At 40.2% G+C, this 23,008-nt stretch overlaps 1 protein-coding gene across 1 annotated transcript in view; it reads right to left on the reverse strand.

Annotated features, from left to right (window-relative positions):
- The window catches only part of mybpc2a (myosin binding protein Ca), a 73,874-nt gene extending 51,324 nt beyond the window's left edge, over window positions 1-22,550 (reverse strand). Inside the window, exons 1-3 of the mRNA XM_030735342.1 lie at window positions 22,480-22,550; window positions 3,536-3,571; window positions 3,381-3,389 (exon numbers count right to left, since the gene is read on the reverse strand). Coding sequence (XP_030591202.1) covers window positions 3,381-3,389; window positions 3,536-3,571; window positions 22,480-22,501 — 67 coding nt within the window. The 5' untranslated portion in view covers window positions 22,502-22,550. The remainder of the gene's footprint in view (window positions 1-3,380; window positions 3,390-3,535; window positions 3,572-22,479) is intronic.
- Window positions 22,551-23,008: the final 458 nt, after the last annotated feature.

The raw sequence follows: 23,008 nt of genomic DNA on the forward strand, positions 1-23,008 counted from the left end.
TATTTGCTTTCTGTGTTGGTTTTTGGTTTTTCAGTGATGTTTACTTATAATAGTCTGATGTGGGTTATAACTGTATGTTGGCCAATGTGCCCCTTCAAAGACAGTGACTGAGCATAAATGAGCTGCAGTATGAGTAGAAATCACTGCTCTGCCTCATCATTGCACCTGCGCACACACATTTAATCACTCCCAGAGAGCTGCAGAAAGTTTATGTAATAATTCATCTTGATTGCGCGCGCACGCACGCACGCACGCACGCACGCACACACACACACACACACACACACACACACACAGGCAGAGAACCTCATGTACAACTTTCTTGTTCTTGCCCTCTATTACAGTTGGTTCATAATAAGAACTGACATTCAATCCAGAGAAGTGAACTGAAATGGTAAACATACAACAGAAATAAACTGTTCACATAAATGTGCACCAAAGTGTACTTCACTCCCAGGGAACTTGTGATTTATGACTTATTAATCTTATGAGCTACGATTAGAGGAAATCACCATATAGATAGACCTTCTTGCAGCAGAATCATAAACATAGACTGTATATAAAAGATTACATACTTTCTGGCTCTGAATAGTGAAGCTAGTGTGGAAGTGCATTAACCTGCCTTATCCATTCTGACAGGACCAGGGGACTCTTCTGGTTGCAAAAATAAGTTTAGTATAGAACTCTATTGGAAAACAAAGGAGCAACCTCAACTCAGTGCAAAAGTGCCAAAGACTGCAGTTCTTCTAATGGCCACTGGAGGCCGGCTCCAAAAGTGAACCAATCTCCATCGCCAAAATGTTGAAATGCTGAAATGCACAGCGAAACAGTATTCAAAACATTATCACAGCTTGGTTTTAATATCTGTATCAGAGTGTTGCACCCGTATAGTTTATGGAAGCAACTTGCTAACCAAGCTTGCCAGCAGTAGCTGCAACCTCCCAACCAAGAACTGCAACTTCTAACTCAAATAAAAATAATAATAACGGTGGCCAAAAGCAGAACATTAAGGTGTCAAAATGCAAAACCACTGGACGACATCACAGTCCCAGTACACAGCGGAACACAACACTTCAGCTCTCTTTTCTGTGACTTCGGTAAACATTTTCCTGATGAGTTTATGGTCTTAAAGCTAGCCAAGTCTTACTGAATACAGCATGGTGCTGATTTTGTAAATTGTATTTAATATCAGAAGGGAAGCTAAAGCTAAAATCTCAGTCAGACATGATGGGATCAGTGAAGAAATCAGCTTGAGGCTTCATAACATGTATGTATAAACAGCAGCTAATTATGTTTTATATGTTGACTGACCCCTAGGCTCCTCCTACTTCCAGTTAAATTACTCTAATTCTGAGCCTGAGTTGACTATATATGCACACAGAAGGGTGGGGAGGTCCCAGAACAAAGCCATATATTGCTGAATATGCATTTCTGCAGATAGAAATAATTATCTTCCACTGACTGCAGAGGTCCCTGATGGAAATACAAGGAAAAATCAGCCAAAGAAGAAAAGAAATCCCAGGTTTCTTCCTCACATATACAAAGCAGCAGCATCTCAATATACAGGAGTGTTTTCCAACCTCCTGTATATTGAGATGCTGCTGCTTTGTATATGATGTTTTGTATATGATGAAGTTATGAAAACAACAACAACTAATAACAATAATTTAAATTAATTATGTGAGCCCATCATTGGGCATTAAAGGAGTCACTGGAGGTGCTGGTTATATCCCAGGTGTACTACTACTGTCAATTTAAAATAAATATTAACTGTTTTATTCAATAGTTTCATAAAAGAACATTCACAGGAAGAAGCAGTTTGATGATGGTTACAGGAAAATGAGGATTAGTTGATTTTCAGAAGAATTAATTATTACATATAATAATTAATTGTTACTGTATTCAGGGGTCGCATGTTTGTTCTTTTTGAGTCACGAATCAGTTGATCGGCTCTCCAGTTCAAAAAAAAAAAAAAAAAAAATCTAGTATTGATCTGTCAGCAAAAGACAAGCCCTGAAAGGTCCTGCATGTATTATTAAGACTTGAATGACTTACAGTTCACTGTTGCATCTAAAAGCAAAATTGAACAAGACACATTAGTGAAAAGTCTTTTATGCCCGTCTGCTCTTTTATTTGAACAAAAACAGTAATACCTGCAAATGACAGGTTACATTTGGATTAACAACTGATATAAACATCACATTAACCTGAAGCTCTGAAGCTCTTAGTAATGTGCAAGTTGATAAAAATAATTTCCATTTCCATAGCATGAGCTGAAATTGGTTATTCCGACCCATTCCCATAGTTTATTTAGCAACATAGATAGCATCACTTCAGACTTCTGCAGTGGCTTTGCCAAGCACACGTACCTTCTAAATTATTTATATAACTATTATTAGCATTAGTAGTAGTAGTAGTATTGATGCTATTTAAAACGTCGAGGAAACAGGCAAGAATTTCAATGCCTTTAATTATATCTATTACAATTTTCCTGCAGCAATTAGTACTAAATTCTATGTTTTCTTCACTGGAAATTACTTTCAAAACACAAAAGTGAATTTGGCTTGTTTAAAGGAATTTTGGCAATACTCTCCCACACTATCACCCTATCACTAAGGGTGATAGTGTGGGAGAGTCTCCTCAGTAGTTGACATCTCACTGCACATCAACTGAGCATAAATTCAAATATTGAAACATAAGACGAACAAAAAACAGACATAAAACCTACTTTAAAAACTGAATAAAAAATGGTTAATATTGTGCTGAGAAGGTAGCAACTTTTTTCTAATTGATTTAAAACTGCAGTGGTTGAAGTCCTTAGCTGTTCTAGGAATGCTATTTTGCTCCAATACATTTTGCAACAGTTGCTGAAAGGAAATATTCATCTGCATCCACTGCATGTAATCAGAGATTTGAATAAATCCATAAATAGGAAAGTCATATACATAGACACGCTCGTGTATAAACGGTGTGATGCACACCCGTGAATTAAACACCTTCTTCACTGCTCCAGATTTTAACAACTGAATATTGAAGAATTCTGAACTGCTGAAATGTGTGTGTGTGTGTGTGTGTGTGTGTGTGTGTGTGTGTGTGTGTGTGTGTGTGTGTGTGTGTGTGTGTGTGTGTGTGTGTGTGTGTGTGTGTGTGTGAGAGATCATGCATCTCCACACTCAGCCCCACCACAGAAGTTTGCTGCTTCTGTGTTTGCTCAGTTTCACCATTGAACCTTACCCTGTTCATCTCCTGACATCTCTGAATGAGTGGAAGGAAATACATTATTTTGATGATGATGATGATGATGATGATGATGATGATGATGATCTATAGACAGTCTATGGGACACAGAGACAAACCAACACTGAATGCAGTTTTCTTACCCGTCTTGTCTGAAAATGAGAGAAAGAAGAAATAATATCAGAAATGTTCCTTTAAATGTTTGTTTTCAGTGGCTACTACATCCATAACTCATAAATAAATTGCATGTCTGGGGCACAGCTTGTGGGCTCAGTTTAGATGCCATGAAGGCTCTTACCAGCAGGGGCTGCTGCATCCTTCACACCCTCGGTTTCTGTAATTAAACAATTATGTAAATTAATTTGTACATCCTTATAATTTTATATCACACAGCACTAGGAGCACAGAGTTTGGGCAGCCTCTCAGAGCTGAGCATCCATAAACTGTTTAAAGAGCCACATCCTGTGATCCAAATCCTCACGAGACAATAACTAATAATCATTTCTTTATATATCCCGGAGGTGCTTGTTTGTTGGTGTATTTATCTAAAATGCAAAACATCATTCGGTTTCTGTACAGTGACAACACAGATGCTTTCGGATAGGTTTCAGGAACCACTCTGCAGGGACACACAACAGTGATCAGACACCTTTATACATACAGCGCACCGCACAAAAAAATACACTTTAATATAAACAGTTTTATTTTAACAACATAAACACACATTCACATGTAGCCGCACTACACTCAGCCAACCCCGCTTTGAGAACCTCTTCTTGGTTTCTGCAGGGTTTGCCTCTGGAAAAAGAGAGAATATTGGATTTCAGCGAGGGAATGCTGCATGATTCAAATGAGCCACGATTTACAGAAACAGTAAGGCTGAGATAAATATAAGCAATTTTGTCAGCGATCATGAGGAATAATTGGGCTTAAAAAAATTCTGAAAGGGGCAGCCTCAAGACAAAAATGCTTTTGATAGGATAAGTACATCAAAAGTTCCAGGATCCCAGATCTAGGTTACTTTAGAAGCTCTGGGGTGTTTAATGAGATGGCAGATTAGGCATGAATTTCTGTCTGCCAGACAAACTAAAGCACACAGTTGCGCAGTAATAATTCAGCTTTGGCAGTGTTCACATCTTAACCAGCCTTTTCAATAATTCCACAGGTCTACACCCTCATTAGGGCACCTGTTTAAATGTTAAGAAGGTTTCAGTGATAGCAAAGTTTATTAAAGGGCTGAGCCACAGAAATGAATAAGGACATCATTTTGACAGCTATCATCTCTCCGAACCACCAAGAAGAAGCCACAACTGGAACTGCAGAGCGTCCCATGAGCCTACTTAACAGTGGGTCTAAGATATCAAGGCTCAACCTTGGCACTCTGGTTGTGATCAAGGCTGGCATACTATGTCTGGCAAACTAAAGGGGAGGCAACATTTCTATTTTGGATAAGGTTTGTTTTTCATGTAGCAATCTATTAATGCCTCTCTCAGCACTTCAATCCTTGAGAGGATCTGTGGCGCAGCAGGCAGTTAAAACTTTCTTTAGGCTCCTGCTGAACCATCTTTCCCACCTCTCTCCTCTTCTGAATCAGAGGAAAGTCGGTCACTGAATTTTATTTTATTAGGTGCTCTTCTGGCCCTCTGTTTTTCAGGGCTGCGCTACCTTGATGTCAGTGTGTTTGCTAGCAGGATTTAATCTTTGACTCGACGTGACATAACCGAAGACAGGAGGGGATTTTGTTTTTGAGAAACAATTCGCAGCCTGAGAGACAACTGGGGAGTTAAATAAATGTCACAAAATCACTATGGAAACAGCCCCGTGCTGATTTCAGATATGTGTGATTAATAATATAACCATTTTGCCAAAGATAGTTGGCGCTCAGAATGTGTACGCTATGCACAGGAGTCATGCTGGTGTCTCACTTTACTAAAGGAAATATCACTGCCTCTCAGAGGAAAAATTTCTTATGAAAGACTGTCCATAAATGGCTATAAACCCCGCAGAATAACATGGAAGTAAAGTGAGGGAAATTTCCCTGTTAAATTACAGTGAAATACCAGCAGCTGTTATTTAAGGACATGCCTACTGTAATCTACAAAAACAGTTTTTTACTGTAAAATTTCAGTATGTTGTTATTGCAGTGTTCCTATTATCACCTCAATAAACAGTTTATTGTTTGTTCAAGAACACTGAATTTCTTCAATTTCTTCATCTGTGTATATTTGATGCAATTCTATCATAACTTGAAGAGCACAGAAAATAATAAATAAGGGAGAACGCTCACTCTCTGACTTCCAGTTTCATAGGAGGTGCTAACAAGAATGAACTGGGCCCCATGGAGCTGTACCACAAATATGCAACAGAAAATGTAACGGGTGAAGCATTTTTATGAATAGAAAGGACTGAGGCGATAATTTAGCTACATTTTAATATTTTTACTGAGTTTTGATTGTAGTAAGATACCTTTCTGTAAGTACTCGGGAGGTCACAGAACTGACAGTCATCAGCTTCAACCACCACAGTCAGCTGATTCTCACACATGCATGTAAGTTTCTGTTTTGATTTCATGATGCTCCTGACCGCTGCTGTAGTTATGTGGGAAATAGGAGTCTTCGAGGGAGCATGCAGTCTCCCCATGCGGCCAAGTGAAAATAATTACTTTTGTGTTTTAGCTCCATTTAATATTCACTGAGGGCTACACAAGGTGAAGTGGAGCCAGTTTTTCCTGAAGTTCAGCATTGGTTGGATGTGATTGAAATGACTGCAGAAGCCTTTGTCAGAGTCGTGGCCCTTTGCAAGAAACCGTAACATTATTCTCGGTCACATCCAGACACAAAAATAAAAATCTACACACAAAAATCAGTTCACATGTCTGAATTAAAGATTTTAAACTGTGAGCTTCATGCTTCTGTGATTTTCATGCTCATCAAAATAAATAAATAATTAAAAATATTTATGATACCAAGCAAGCAAAAGGGTCCTGGATTTGAATCCATCAGCCATGTGGGGCCTTTCTGTGTGGAGTCTGCATGTCCTCACCATGCCTGCATGGGTCTCCTGTAGGTACTCTGGCTTTCTCCCATAGTCAAGACATGCATGTTAGGTTAATTGGGGATTCTAAATTGCTCGCAGGTGTGTGTGTGTGTGTGTGTGTGTGTGTGTGTGTGTGTGTGTGTGTGTGTGTGTGTGTGTGTGTGTGTGTGTGTGTGTGTGTGTGTGTGTTAGCGCTGCAACAGTTTGGTGACCTGTCCAGGACCTACTCTGCCTTTCGCCATATGACAGCTGGGATTGGCTCCATCCCTCCTGCAACCCCGAGTTGGATAAGCAAAAGATAGTGGACGGATAAGAATAAAGGACTATACTGTATACCTATAGTTCCACACAAGTAAAACCAGTATGAATGAGGACAGGAGGAGAGACGAGTGTGGGTACCTTCACTCTGACACTGTTTGATGGGGAGAGCACATTTCCTGACTAAAAGCAGTTCTATAGTTTTCTATTTTTTCTATGAAGCTTTCTTAGATGTAAAAGTTTCAGTTGTCATTGTATGAATCCTCAGTCGGAGCTTCATTCAGTGTCAGTGGCGCAGCGGCACAGCAATATGCGATGTTGAATGAGAGTTTTGGTTCACTGGTGTCGAGATGTGAGAGAAGGATATTGATGCTCAGCGACTCTGCTTTGACTGTCTTGAAACTCTGAAATGTTATATGTGGTGTGACATCTTAAACAACCTTCGCAGCTCAGACTAAAACTGTCACCGCAGTTAAAGCTGAATCTGCAGTTGCAGGAATTAACGGGAGGCGTCCTGAACAATGCATGAATAAAACAAACAATTTGGTCACGTGACAGAGCGGAAACGCATTATAGCGAAGATTAGACTTGCTAATTTGCATCCCAACTGACAACCTTTTTTTTCCGCCTTACATAATAACTTGAAAATATGATGACCAAACATCACAGGCTTTTAAAAACAAACATAAGATGTAGGATCTTTTTACCCTGCGGCTGGGTGCTGTATCACTGCAAAAAAAAAAAAAAAGAAACGAAAGAAAGACAGAGAGAGAGACGCTCACCAATCATTGCATAGTTTCCTCACCCAGCAACATTTTTTGTGCAGTAAATTAAGTTTCACAAAAGAATTTTTAGCCCTCAAGGTCACTGCTACCTCCTCTATGCATGATTACGCAGGGATTTTATACGTTATCAGGATTGCCCTTTCACATCTAATTTATAGGCTTTTCACTGCTCTGCATTGTTTTTTGTTTTTTTTCCATTTAGGTAGTTTGCATCATGAGGCTGGGTATCTGCAGGCACTTTAGATTTTTTTCTGTGTATCCCAGGTGAAGCATTTTATGCAGGTGATGATAGAGAAAGAATGCAAATTATACCACCCAGTGAAAATATTTAAAGATGTTCAAGGAACGTTTTATGTTGGCAGCTGCGAGTGGAAATACGTGTGTGAGAGAGAAAAAACATGTAGTATGTGAAGTGTAAAAGACACACGGAGCACTTCTATTTACAACAGAAGAGCAAAGGAATATGGGAAGTGAAATGTCAAACAGCGGTGAGACAATCTTTCTCTCAATGCAATCCTCATTCTCTGCTGTTTAAGAGGCCATTTGTGTTTGCACTCGTTTGTTAATATGTTGAAAATGAGTGGCTTCGAGTGCCGAGAGGCCAGCAGAATCGCTTTCTTATCGGTCTCCTACTCCACGAGCCCATCCATTCATTCAGAGAGCCAAGTAATTCGCGTGCACGCCTCAGCAATCCTTTGGATAAGTAAGTGACTTATTTTTGGCACACCCCCTGCAGCATAAAATACTCACACTGATGCCAAAATGTTGATGCTGAGCAGGTTTGCCACGTATACCATCTTACTTAAGTGTGTTGCCACTTAAGTAAGTGTGTTACCTAATATTAACCACAGATCGTTTGTTTGGTTTTTCTTTTGTGCCATGAACCGAAGTAATTCCCTCCATCTATCCATTTTCTTCTGCTTATCTAATTCAGGGACCCAGGACCAAAGTAAGTAACAAAATAAAAATTTGGTGTAATGATAAAGAAGTTCTTCCATGGTTGTCTGGTATTTCTAGAGTCCACATTATGCTTCTATTTCAGCCCAGTGAGCAGGTAAATATTGTCTCTCCAGTACATTTATATGTCAGTTAGTTAATAGTTACTTTGCGGAGTATTAATACATTACTATACATTAGTATAATTCAGAGTATGCTGTGAGTCAAGGAATTTAGCTAAAACAACAGATGCAGACCAAAGTGCTGAACAGCTAAAATAAATGAATAGAAAATAATATAACATAACAATAAAACATATTAATATAAGCATCACAAGTGAAAGAGATGACACTCAGTTTCTGGAAAGATAAAGACCGTTGAGCGTCTGTGTTCTCTTGTTTTTCTGTTTTCACGCCTGCTGCCAAACTTAAAAAGAAATCGGGCCTGTGAACACACGACATCCAAAAACAACACAGCTCTGGTGTTTAAAGCTTTGCTGTAATGACCTTTCAGATGACATATTATTAGGCCCACAGATTAAGCTACCCATGACTGTGTAATGCAGTTGAAATTTGCACCACATTCACCAGCTGCAACATTATTTGATTACACATTAAAGCTGAAGTAGGCAACATATTTCTGGCTTCGCTGGACAAAAATATCCATAATAACCCCTCAGCATGGTTTTGTTTTTTGTTTTTTTTAATTATTAATAATCTCTGGCTTGCTTCCACACCATGTTTTCTGTCCTTTCTCTCTCCCCTCAGCCCCAGCCGGTCGCAGCAGATGACCCCCCCTCCCTGAGCCTGGTTCTGCTGGAGGTTTCTTCCTGTTAAAAGGGAGTTTTTCCTTCCCACTGTTGCCATGTGCTGGCTCATAGGGGGTCGTTTTGACTGTTGGTCTTTACCTTACAATATATATAAAATTGAATTGATTTTTTTTTTGTTTTGTTTTGTTTTTTTTGGGGGGGGGGGGGGGGGGGGGGGGGGGGCACGATAAGGGATTTTGGCCATTTGCAGGTCCAGTGAGCAGTGGCCTATAGAGTGGAGTAAACAGCAAAAAGATTCACAAAGGAAGCATACAGCATGTAACATGCATAGACCATTCAGATTCAGGCCACTGTGCATAATGAGTATTTTTATATAGAGAGCCTATAAGTAACAATGCCTATCCCAAAATTTTATAGCCCCTGTGGTATTCTTCAGGTTTCAGTTTGTTTTAAGTTTTCTTTTTTTTTTTTTATGTGACTTCTGTTTTCTTCATGTTTCAGTGTTATGTTTTGGGGTACTTACTGTTTAGCTTTGAAGGTTAGTTCTCAAGCTTTTCTTTGTGGTTTTACTTCCTGTTTTTGTTTCTTTCCCTCCTTTGTGATCGTCTGCGCCACCCTCACCCTTTCATCTGTTCTTCAACTGCTCATGCTTCAGATTCCTATCTAGTTTAACCCTTATGGATTTTTATTACCCAAAAATAACTTTACAATGCAAACCATCAAGTGAGGGAGTTTAAATTTTGACTTTCACTTTCAACGGGGTAAGTCTGAACAGGGTGAGTCTCATCCCCTGATCACTTTCATGCCAGTTCACTGAATAGTTGTTAAGACATTTGACTAATAATCTGCTGGTGGTAGATGACAAATAGAGAATCAGAAAATCCACATCATAGTTGAGATATTGGAGATAATCAAGATATTTTTCATCAGATCCATGAGGTAAATCCTATTAGAATCTGTCCATAAAACTAAACTGTATGTGAAATATGCTCTAAAAAAAAAACAATAACTGACTTTAGTTCCCTACACGACACTCATATTTAAAATGGGCAGATAGAGCAAATCTACAGCATCTCAATTAGTGAAGGGAGTGACGTAGTTCTCTATTGTAGCTCCACTTTGTGATTTAAGCTGATAAGACAGGTGTATTTTTTATTTATTTTTTTAAATCTTGCCCAGTGCAGTTTTTAAAGAACGATTTTATCCTTTTCTAATTATCCATAAGTGACCTGCTTCTCCTTCAGCCGCACCAGTAGCCCGTCTTCCATTGCAGGCTTCTCTGTCCAGCTCTGTGAAAGCTGTGAGCAAGCTGTTAAGTCACAACCAGGATCACTGTAACCCTTGAACCCTCCCTGCTAATGCTGAAGGTAATGCACGGCTGATGAACACTCTGTCTGTGAGGATCCATCTGCGCTCTCATTACCATCCACGCTTCATCGGCGGTCCTCTCTGGCCTAGATAATTTCACTTAACAGCCGTCTGCTTCCCTGTCTTCCAGGTATCTGTTAAATGGATAATGTCTCTCGCGGTCTCCATTCCGTCTTACTTTTCACTTAATGCAAATCCTCACTCTCAGCACTTTTCTGTCCCACCATTTCTTTGTCCTACTTTAATCTGATTCCACTCTCCTCTGAAGTAAAGGGCTGAGCAGAGAGGTAGAAACTAGAACTGGGAGAGAGAAGAACAATGAGCCAGACCGACCGGGGTCAAGGAGATCAAGCACTGGGTTCTTCAGTGGAGGAGATGAGATATAGGCTACATGGTTTATATTTAACAAATACCATGTGAGATGCTTGTTGAAAGAGGATTTACTCAGTTTTCGCTGACCCTGCCACTGTCAATACTTTCTTTAAATACACTCGGTGACTGATGCTCAGTGCAGCCATAATTATAGACCAAAAGCTTATCACTTATATCATTTTAAACTCTTGAGGACTTTAACACCTCATGTCTCTAACTTAAAAGTCATTAAGTAATAAAACTGAAGTCGAGACATTAGGGGGGATTTTTAAGCTAAGTGCCTGGGTAGGAGATTTTCTATCTGACCACAGATATTAAAAGATGTATGCGTACTTTGAGTTTTCAAAGTGTTTAGAGTATGATCTTCCACCACATAGCATGTAATAATCCATATAAAAATATTTTTTAGATATTTTACTCATCTTTTTGCTCTTTAAAGCAGCTTAATGTTCTAATTTGGTTGTTGAACCAGTTATAAACAACATCTAGTTGTATGCATTGCCTGCAAATCCTGCTGTGTTGTCAGGTTCTTTGGCGCCGCTGCCTTGATGCACCTGTCCCAACAACAGACATCAGCTTTACTCCCAATTCATGACACATGAACACTTGGGAAAGACTGTTTTTCCTCATATTTGAGCACACTGGGTAAGAATCATTCTTAGGTTTGAGGGTTAATGTGCTCAAGGGGCACATTTGATCCCAAACATAATATATTTTAGGAAACTCAGTGTGAGAAAACAAATCAAATCAAACCAATTTTCTCCTACAGACTCTGTAGTTCCTTATAAAATCTATCTTTTATTATGCAGCATTGCTGCGACCAACACATAAGCTGTCAACGCCCAAGGACGGTGTGTGCATATGTCTGTGATACCTGCAGGATCTAACAGCAGCAGTATTTTACATCCTCAAATGAGAACAAGTTCCTTAAACCAGAGGTCATTACATTTTTTACTACTGTTAGGCAGCAGAAACAAGTCTAGTGTTACTCTTTTAGCTGCTTTTTGAGCGATGAAGATACAAGTCCTTGCTAAAGCAGTGAGGTTGAACCAAATCAGCAACATTTGGGTTGACAAACCAAATCTATGATCTAATGACCCAAATCAAGTAGAATTAGTCGATGCCCTTCTGTGTATCCAATTGGCAGGTTTTATAAATTGCATCCTATTTCAGCTACTTTAGCCTTCTCGTAGTTGCTGTGTATGTGCAAGCCACTTTGCAGTACACCTCCAACCCAGCTCTTCCTTGCATGCTGTATCTGATTTAGTCGCTGTCATATTTGTAGTCTTTGATGCCTGCTCTGTTCTGTATGGGGATCTAGTGGCTGCTCTCCCTGTCTCGAGGTTTCCATGTAAGGACGGAGAAGTCCTCCCAGAACAGAGGCATGCCTCCAAATAGGAAATATCAATCTTATTTTCAGTGTAGTGATCCTGAATGAAGCTGTGATCAGTTGCTCAGTGCTGTCTGAGGTTGTGTGCCGCACAAAAAAAATCCTTTGATCCTACACTGACTAAAACTAAGGTGATAAAAATCAGTGACCTTCTTTGAACTAATGAGGTGAGGCCTTTGCACATGTGCTCAACAGCAACAGAGAAGCATTGAGGCTAATGCAAGATAGATCTTCCTTTTCCTTTTTTCTTTTAATCAGTCCTATTGACACTGACCTCAAGACAAGACTTTGTTAAGGAAGTGTTCAAACTTTAGTCATTGATCTCCTCAGCACTAAAGATAACACTTAGCATAGTGCTTCTGTTCTCTGTAACACAAGTGACACATGCAGTACTGGAGACAGTTTAAAAACATTCATATTCCAGAGATCAGTCATATTACTATTTCCTCTGTAATCTTATAATCATTACAAATCATGCACATTACAAAATACAATAAGAACCAACAACTTATGAGGTTTCTGGGCTGTATTGCAATTAGCCTAAAGAAATATTAGTTTCTCTTCATAAATCTGAAAACAATAAGCAGATTAATGCTGTGCTCATCCTCGACAGCCTTGCTCGCTCTTGCACACTCCCTCTCGCTCTGTCGGCCTCTCTCGCTCTCTCTTCCCGTTTTTGCTTTTGAAGGGTAACCTCTGTGGAATGCGCTTCGTTAATCTCTCTTGACATTTCCCTGCCTTCCTTTGCTGCGTGCGTCTCCTGCTTATTCAGGCAGTTAAGCCAAAGGAGTCAGGCCAAGCCAAACATTTGAATCTTGAAATCTTTCTCATCACTGAACAAAGCCAAAAAGGGCACAGATTCCTCATAAGAATGTGCGTTTTGATGCTGGATACTGAACAGCTGTCGCCTTTAAACTCAGTGACTGATATATCTAATGCTGCCGCAGCTCAAAAGAGGCATCTATTACATGGTTTTGTTTCTGCTGAAGTTTGATGTTGGAGTACTGCTGAATACATTAGATTACTTAAGCGTGTCTATAACCCTAAGCTATTGCACCAGCAGACATGTTAACTGGAGACTAGGGCCAATTCAGCCTCCTCTCCAGTTGAGTATAATGCCAATTGGTGGTAACATGTTCCTGCTTCGCATACTTTGTTAATGCAGCCTGGTACAGTTTTACACAGCATCCCGGTCATATCCCTCCACACCGGATAAGTGTGTCAGGTGAAACTGTAAGCTCATGTTGCTGTGTGTGTTTGTTTGCATGTACGTGACAGATCCGATGAGTAGCATGTCGCAGGAGGAAGTTACTCTTTGGAGTCAGACTTGCTTGAGAGGCAAAATGGTGTGAAGTCCAGAGCTCAAAAACAGGATATTTCTTCTATTACGCATTTGTAATGCTTGTGTCATTCATGAGACATAATATTTCTTTAAGATGCCAAAAGTTCATTTGTCAGCAGATGGTGATTCAGAAAATCAGACCGAAGAGAAACCCCAAAGAGTGCAAATCTTAATCACGCAAGAAGAGTAACATCTGTGCCTCTTAACATGCTGCACAACATAAAACTCATATGTGAGTCTGTGCTCCTAATCAAGAAAACAATTCTATCTAAGAGAAGACACAGAATCAACTTTATGGTCTTAGAATCATCAGTTTTTCATCAGTCAATCACTCAGCTTAAGGTAAACAGAAGAAGAGGCGTGAGAGGGTTTTGGTATGTGTCCACAAGGGGAACTTTTGGATGATAGAGGTCACCACACTTACTTGCACTGTATGCTTAATGGGCATGCCATTACACAGTGCCATGACAGACTATTGACAGGTGCTCTGCTTCTCTGACAGTCTCCTAGAAATGTACAAACTCACAGCTGCAGCCGATTGGACAAACGGCTCACTGTGGCTGTCTGATCTCAATTTTTAAATAAAAACCAATATAATTGCCCAACAGCAGCTTTCATCTTGGACTAAGGAAAAGATTATCTAAACCCTTTTCTGAAAAGATATTAAATCATGATCGAAATATGATTTGTTGAATCTGTCTCTACTGGTGTTCCTGTACATGTCAATTTGCATAGCCTAAACCTCAACTTTATGCAAATGAGGACTGGGCAATTCAGTGCAACTCAAATACAGTTAGGTGAAAAAGAAAGTTTTCACAGGACTTTATGCAGTCCTGCAAAAAACTAATTACACCCTTAACGCTTCCATAGGACTGAGTAAGTAGGGGTAAGTACCTTTGGACAGACGAGAGCACAGCATTTGGCACAGCGCCACACTTGAAGAAAACCAAACACAGCACATTAGCACAAACACCTCATACCAACTGACAGCACAGTGGTGGACGAGTGATGATTTGGTCTTGTTTTGCAGCCACAGGACCTGGACACCTTACGGGTCATTGAGTCAACCACGAACTCTTCTGTATACCAAAGAGTCAAATGTGAGGCCATCTGTCCAACAGCTGAAACCTGGCCCAAATTGAGACATGCAACAGGAGAATGATCCCAAGCACAGCAGTAAATCTGCAACAGAATGGCTGAAAAAGAAAATAATCAAGCTGTGCTGCAGTGGCCCAGCCAAAGTCCAGACTTCAACCTGACTGAAATGCTTTAGAGACCTGCGCATATCACTACTACTGCTTTTAAGAAACCATCTACTCTCTGGAAAAGTTAAACTCCTTCACACCTTGGTTTGTAGCATTTTTCTCTAAGCTTGTGAGACGTGGTCTTTGTCTAAATCTGTTAAGAAAAAAATACTTCCTTTGAATTGGAATCCAACAGGACTCTCCTAAATATTATCTACCAAGACCACATCACCAATCAGGTGGTCCTTACTTGCATTTCTACTGCCCTCAGCTTCACACCAATCCCTCTGACTACAGTCACCCTTCTTAGACAGCTTAGTTCTAGGTCACATAGCACGCATGGACTCAGATCGTACCCCTAAGATTGCTCTCTTTGGACTCATTGAAGGAAACAGAACTCACAGGATTCTTGGCTCAATCTTCTGCTGAAATCTGCAAACCTCAGTCGTGCAGAGATCCGGTGACTTACCGAGGACAGACAGCAGTGGCATAACATTGTTAAAACATTCATTGTACATAGTTTTGCTTTTATGATTCATACTCATACCCTACGACAATTTTTGTGTTTACAAATTTTGTTATGAGAAAAGAAGAAGAGCATAAATGAATGCCTGCAAACCTCAATGAACTGAAGCGATCTCATAAAGAAGAGAAGGCCAGACTGATGAAGTCAAACAGAAAACGCTTCTTTCAAGTTCTTGCTGCTGAAGGTGGTTCTACAAGCTATCGAATCACGGGCTGTATTTCTTCACAGGACTACATAGAGTCCTGTAAAAAACCTTCTTTTTCACATGACTGCACATTGCATGGCTCGTTACACAGACAATGACCACGAGGTATGGAATTGATGAATCCTGTGGACACATACCATTAGAGGGGCAAGCATGTGACAGAACTACTGAGCAATCTACCAAAAGTCTGAAGAAGTAATGCCAGTGGGTTACTTTCATGTTGCAGGGTTATCGTTGCTTAAAGAGAGATTTGGGTACACGAGGTTTCACTTGGCAGGAAGGACACTAAGGTGGAAAAGGACAAGTGCATGACCCAGCATTTCATAACACTTAGCATTTTTGGAAGTTGACCCCCCCCCCCAAAAAATGCAATTTAGCTGTACATTTTTAACAATTTTAATAAAATAAAAACTGTAATCCGATAAGTAATTTAATCATCAACCCCCAGAGCTGAAAACTGTTCTTGAATCACTCTGCTTTAACTCAGCCAGTCAGACTGCTCCTGCTTTGGGAGCAGCTCTGCTTCTGACGGAGTGATGTTTTCAGAAACTCCCATCCTCTCCAATTTTTACACATATTTTGAATGCTATTCAACAGGGAATCCCTCAATGCCTATAAAGCACCTTAATCCCAGTATAAAAGCAACTCACTCCATTATTATGTGCAGTAATCACATGTGGCCAAGCTGCTGCTGTTGCTACACTTTCCTTTAAGCACATGACGGTGTGACCAAAAGTGTTTTTGTATTTGTATAATATTCAAATATATATATATATATATATATATATATATATATATATATATATATATATATAAATGCAGAATATTGGCAGGGGAGGAATAAAAAGAAGATTAATATTCAAGCAGTCTATTTATAAACAGAGTGTGTGGATGAGTATCAATGGTATTATTGGCACTTGGCTGGCATCCACAGTGGGAGCAGAGCGTGACTGATGCAGTTTCACCATTTCATGATGAGGATGGAGAGTGATGCTGTCGACGGGATCTGGGTACGCTTAAGCCTCTGCCCTCCCAATCACTCACTCATTTGCCAAGTTAATTTGACAGTCTTGATGATCTTTACAGCTGCATCACATACTGAATAAAATGACATCCATGTAGGAGGAGAAGGTAAATGGATAAATCCTGAGTAGCAATTAAATAGTTGCTTGACATACAGGTAGTAAAACATCAAAGAACAGATGTTCCAGTAATTCAAGTGATTGTCAGTATCAAAAATAATAACCACACATCACAGAGAAGCTTTCCACAAAATTGATTTTTGACACAGTTTTAAAATAGGTTACTTTAAAATTTTAAAACATGCAGTTATAAAAATTGTGGGGTTTTTTTGTTTTTTTTTTACTAAATTGCTGACCAAAATAACAGAAAAACAAGAGAAAATGTTACTTAAAACTCCAAAAATCTGTGTTGATCAAACGTACTTTGTCACGTTGCCGTTCATCGGTAAATGAAAGCCTCAGGAAGGTGGCTGTTCTGTTTGGTAAACAGGAGCTCGCAGTTTCAACTGCACCGATACGACCAGGAGAGGAAAAGGAGAGGTCTTTGCAAATCTGGATGACCTACTTTTTGTTTTTGGCTGCTGAGTTTTAGCTCGTTGGAGGGGGGTGGGGATGGGGGGTTTGAATATTTAATATTTTAAAGGATTTTTTCTCATGAACCTTTTTCAAAAGTTGTGAAAGGTGCTTTGAAGATGATTTAGAAGAAAATGGTTGAACGTGCTCCTCCAGACTGTCTTGGATTGAACCATTTTTAGCATTATTGCCCTCTTTATTTATTTATTTATGGTTTTGGGGGGGTTTTGAAGGTTTTTGAAGGTTTTAAGAAGGTCACATTTGATACATTGTGAGAGCAGTTCAGATTTTACATAAAATCTGAGCAGTTTCAACTGCACCGATACGACCAGCGCTCAGATTTTACATAAAATCTGAGCGCTGCTCTGTCTATCAACCTGACGGCACACTGAAAATACACATGATCATCTGAACATTAGCTTTGACATTCACTAGCCTCTCAGATGTTCTTTTGCGATAGTGAACTGAGTGCAAGTGGGACAAAACAAGCAATTTGAAAGCATCACCTTAGACAGTTAATCAGTGAACTGTGGAAAGCAGTGGTACTAGTTGTAGCCTCACACTGTGTACAACAACAAGCCTTCCTCAGTCTGTGCTTTGATGAGAGATTTGTCCCGAGATTGTTGTGCTGTCATCCCTTTAGAGAACCTGTGTGTGATTTATGTGTTGATTTATTACTGCAGAAGGGATGAAATGATACACTTTCTTCCGATTCTTCTCAGTATTTCATCTTGATCTCAAAAGCAAGCACTGAGCTCTATGGAGACTTTACTACAAAGAAAAAGGTCACTAATAATGTTTCTCCCACTGAGAGAAGCTGATAAAGCTTTGACAGATCCGACATTACTGTGTTATTCCATTTGTATGTGCACATGTGTATGTATGTATGGGATTAGACGCACAAGCCTGTGGAGGGAACGCAAGAGACGGGATGGCTCTATATAATACTGACTTGTAATGATGATGATAAGAATTATGACTTGTTTGGATTCCACAAGTGATGTCTCGGTCCCCCTGCTTCTTCTTCCCTCCTTGCCACACGTGAGGATGAAGATTTATGGGAGAACAAGTGTGCAGAAATGGAAGGATTTGGGAATAGTGTGGAGCCGAAGATTAGATTTTATAGCACTGTTGTAAACTTTCCTGACAATTTGAATGAATTGTCATTATGTGAATATAGCGCTCTGAACATGAGAAAACAATTGCTAAATGCAATTCTAATTTAGGGATGAGGAATCTGCAAACAAAGGCAGCTTTAAATACCATATTAAGCTGTCATCCACTTCAGCTTTCCATTTATTTTCTTTTGTCTTCCAGCTCACATCAACACAGCCTGCGCTCCAAATAGGCTAAGGCCCCTCTCTGATCACAGAGGAAGCTTTTAGAAAAAGGGATACATTTCTGGTTGTGTATCCACTGCACATCACACTGCTTGGTCTGCACTCAGAGAGGCTTTGTTAATGGTATATTGGGGATCACTTAACTTTTCACACTCTCTTTGTTGGACCTCATGGCACAGTTGCTTGACTCTGCATCTGTCTGTAATCCATCAAGCAGCGGGTGCATACCTGTGGGAACTTGATGATAGCCTTGGTATGAAGTAATGCTACACTCAACCCGTTGTGAGACGCATGGTTTTGGGGGCACAAGAGTGGGGGTGTGACATGATAGACACCTTCTGCCTTGCAGCCTATAGATGTGACAGGAAGTTTAACATTCTGCTAAACAACTGCAAAAACAAGAAGGTAGACTCTGGGGCCAGTTTTACAGAGAGGTATCTGATTGGTTGAGCTGTAACTTTCACTAAGACTGAATTAGACTTCAGTTTGATTATCTTTTCTATTCTAGGACTCTACTGGAGCATGATTCAGAGTTCAAAATTTTATCTTACACATGGCCTTGGTGTAGCCTCTCCCTTCATCCACTGTGTGAAAAAAAAGCCATTTTATTTCCCTTACCCTGCTCTTTAAGCTGATGCCACTTGTAAACATAAGCTTTGAGCAGCTGGTGGTTGGAGCGCCTGTGTTCACAGCCAGAGCTATGTGTGTGAAATGACCATTTTCTCTTTGAAATCAGATAAAATGTCTGCGTTTTGAAACAAAAATAGTAACTGGGGGAAAAAATTCAACAGTACAGATAAAGCAGAGAGACCTGCAGCAGTGCTGTGACTATAAGAATGCTCACATTTAGGTCAGGATGGTGGAAAAGTGGTTAGTACTGTTGCCTCACAGCTGGAAGGTCTGGGTTCAAATCCGCCTGGGCCTTTCTGTGTGGAGTTTGTATGTGCTCCCGTGTCTGCGTGGGTTTCCTCCCACAGTCCAAAGACATGCAGTTACTGGAGTTCGGCTAATTGGTGATTCTAAATTGTCCATAGGTGTAAATGGTTGTCTGTCCCTCCGTGCTAGTTCTGTGACAGGCTGGCAGTCTTTACAGGGTGTACCCTGTCTCTTGCCCTATAACAGCTGGGATAGGCTCCATCCCCCTGCAACCCTGAACAGGATAAGTGGAGATGGATGTTCACATTTTATGTCATCTATTTATACCCATCAGCAGATGTCACAAAAACACACTGCTTTAACATATTTTAGGCTGGTCCGTAGGGCAATCTTAACTTTCCTCTGATAATACTGTCACACAAGATAAAACCAAGATGGGAAAGTCCATTTTTCAAACACAAAAGTCCTCAAACCAACAGTTAACATCACGGTGGCCTTGCTCGCTTTTCTGTGAGACTAACACAGAGTTAATATCAGTGTTTCCAAGCTAACATTACGTGGCACCAGTTGACCACTAACATTAAGTGATCAAAGAGAACACTCAGGAGTAACTGTTGAGATTGCACAGCAGTGAGGAGGGCTGTTTTCATGTGTGTGAGCAGCATCATACTGTCTGACAAATTTGCAGAAGTCCTACTAAAAAAAAATAGAAAGCAATTTGATGTAGTGACTCAAAAAAAAAAAAAACATATCCAAAAATGACTCAGAATTACTCCTAATATAATCAAGAACATGATCCAATGGATGAATGTAAATATGAATGTAGAGGCCTGCCCATTAGTTGAATCTAAGCCAGAGTTAAAGTCTGTTTTTATGAAGCTGGACCATGCTCCATCGTATGCTAATAGGGGAGGGAGGGGTGTTTGGGTAGAGATGTTGGCTTCTGGCAGTGTTACTGGTAATTAAAAATTGTGTTGTTGTGTCTGCACGTGCTCAGCAATGGAGTAGCGCCAGCAAACTGCCACCCTGCACCCTGCAACTATTACCATCAACTCTGGTGCACAAGGTCTAATTATTCTGTGGCTGGCTCATTCAAAAGAGCCCACTGGTTCATGATACATAACAATGATCCTACTGGGGCTGTTTTCATGTCCCTTATATGGGCCGGACATGGTCCAACCAAGCGTGTTCACCCTCCCTCTATAGAGGCATCTTTCCTTTTGTGGCTCCACAAGACCACAGTCATAATTTTTACACTTGAGAACTATTCTTGTGGCTGTTTATTGGGATGCGTGCTTCTTCCAGATTACCACATCTTCTGAATCCCCATGCAGCCTTAACTGAAAGGAGCAAGACGTCACATGAGCTGTAACCACCTGATCGACAGGGGCAGAGGGGCTCCAAAGCTGAGAAACTGTGATGAAGTTCAAGAGAGGGGCAATAATTTGGGATGGGTGGAAACACAAGAACAAGAGGAGAAGGCTGTAATGTGGTGTTAGGAATATAATATGTGTGATGTCAGGACACTGGCCTGGCGACACATTGGTAAGACATAATCAAATGCAGGGATGGAATTACTGCTTGATGGGGGAATAAAAAGGGATAGGGTATAAGGTACTGCGAAGGGGACAGATTTCAGTTCATCAAATGCATTTTATGACGTATCAACAACGACTAAATGCGGACCCTTGTAGGCGCATGTGCTTTCAGAAAAGCGCCATTTTTGGTCCGATCCATGCTATTTTGAAAGAGCTCAGTGAGCAAAACAGATATCTGAATTATATATCTGAGAAAATGGGAGTTCTGACTTTTACATAACAGCAGTGATATGGTGAACTTCATGCAGATTGGCGAGGGGGCGAGATTGATGCCAGCAGAGGAGACGGTGAAATAGAATGAGGGAGGCAATCAGGGTCAGATAGATAAGGTGTCTGAGGTGCAGAGATACGACGGCAAGGTAGTTACACCTGACTTGACAGAGGTCCCTCTAACAAATCATTCCCCTCATCTCTCCACTTTTATCTGTTACCTCTTTCTTCCCTCCTGCCCTCCTTCACTCCTTTCCTCATGCATGCTCTCATTTCTCCTGCTTCAAGCTACCAGATGATTTACAGTTTGAGGTTGCTGCTGACAAAGATGGCAGAGCATATTTCAGACCCCATGACTGATAGAAACATTACAACATACACTAGATCACAATGCTGCGGCAATGTTTCAGTGCTCAGATTACTAAATATTATGCCACATGCATGGAAAGATTATATCGCTCTGCTGGAACCATATACTCATAGTTTATAGTGCAATGAAAGGGCTTATTATCAGTGATAAAAGAAAGCATTTACTGCCATTTACAGCCAATGTTTTCCTTTTAATTATATAACTGCAGTGTACATAAAACTATTGAATTTTGCATAATCACACTGTATTCAGTGTAAAACAAAGCATATGCACTCTGTTGCTGTACTAAAACATAATCACTTAAAATTATTATTATTTTTATCAGTTATATCATTGTAAATTTGCCAACTTGCACCCTTTCAACATTCCTGCTTTCCTCAACTAAATGAAACTTCATGTATACAGGACATTTTTCCCTATAGGAGCCTACAAGAGCAAGTTCCATTATCATTTTATCATTATCAAAATTCCTCACTCATAATTTTGGCTCGTTTTATTCTTGATTACCAACATTTAATCACATAAAGTGAGCAAAAACAACCCTGCACATTTTACTCTGAAAACAGCTGAGTTAGCTTTCACTGAAGCTGAATGCAGAAACTTCAGAGATGTTTTTTGGGAAAGAGAAAGCAACACAGTGACACTGAATAATGACATGTGCTTATAAAGCTTACAGTCATGCCACAGATTAATCATGGTTAACAGCTTTGAGCCACATGTCCACTAATAAATTGTAGTCTATATAATTAGATACCTTTGTGTTGTTTTATGAGCAGTGAAATAAACTGGATAAATTATCAATTATTAAAGTCCAACTATGATTTATTGTGATGGACAAACAACAATCATTTCATCAAGAATAAAGAATAAAGGTCAAAATTAGAAATGCCTTGTTTTCCTCTCCCACACACCTCTACTTCTGAATATTGCACAGAAGCGCCAGCTTCCACTTCTGCTTTTGTTTTTTGTTTTTCAGTGAGTTTTTCTTTTCTATTCTAATCTCAAAGGATGGACCAGCTTACCTGGCTTCTGGGGCTCAGGCATGTCTGTGTCTGTTTACAGTGATTCCTCTGAAAGCGTCTTCCTCCCTGCTTGGCAGTGGCTCTGCCTGCATTTCCAGCTCTTCCATCCCTTTTTATGACCTCAACACCACCACCCACCACCACCCACCACCTTATTCCCACATGCTCACCCGACACTCTTACTTTGTACCACTGCCATGCTCCCCCTTAACAAGTGGAACAAGGAAGGAGGAAGAGAGTGACAGAAAGGTTGTCACTTGAAACCTTAGTGGGAGCTGCAGAGCTTTGAGGAGGCACTGAGACAGCATGAGGGGTAAAAGTGGTTCAGAGCCATAAAGAGGTCCAACCCATGGGAAAACCTGCCAGCTGATTAACTCATTAGGCCCTGTAGGCAGAACATTAACAAACTTACTGATGTTAATGAGCTCTGAATGACAATGTGACTGAGGGATGCCGCAGTGGCAAAACTGCACAGATGTTTTATATTATTGGGGGTGGGGGTGGGGGGGTAATGTGTTTTGCCACTTTG

This window comes from Archocentrus centrarchus, chromosome 8 (genome assembly GCF_007364275.1).
Source record: "Archocentrus centrarchus isolate MPI-CPG fArcCen1 chromosome 8, fArcCen1, whole genome shotgun sequence".
Classification (NCBI taxonomy): domain Eukaryota; kingdom Metazoa; phylum Chordata; class Actinopteri; order Cichliformes; family Cichlidae; genus Archocentrus; species Archocentrus centrarchus.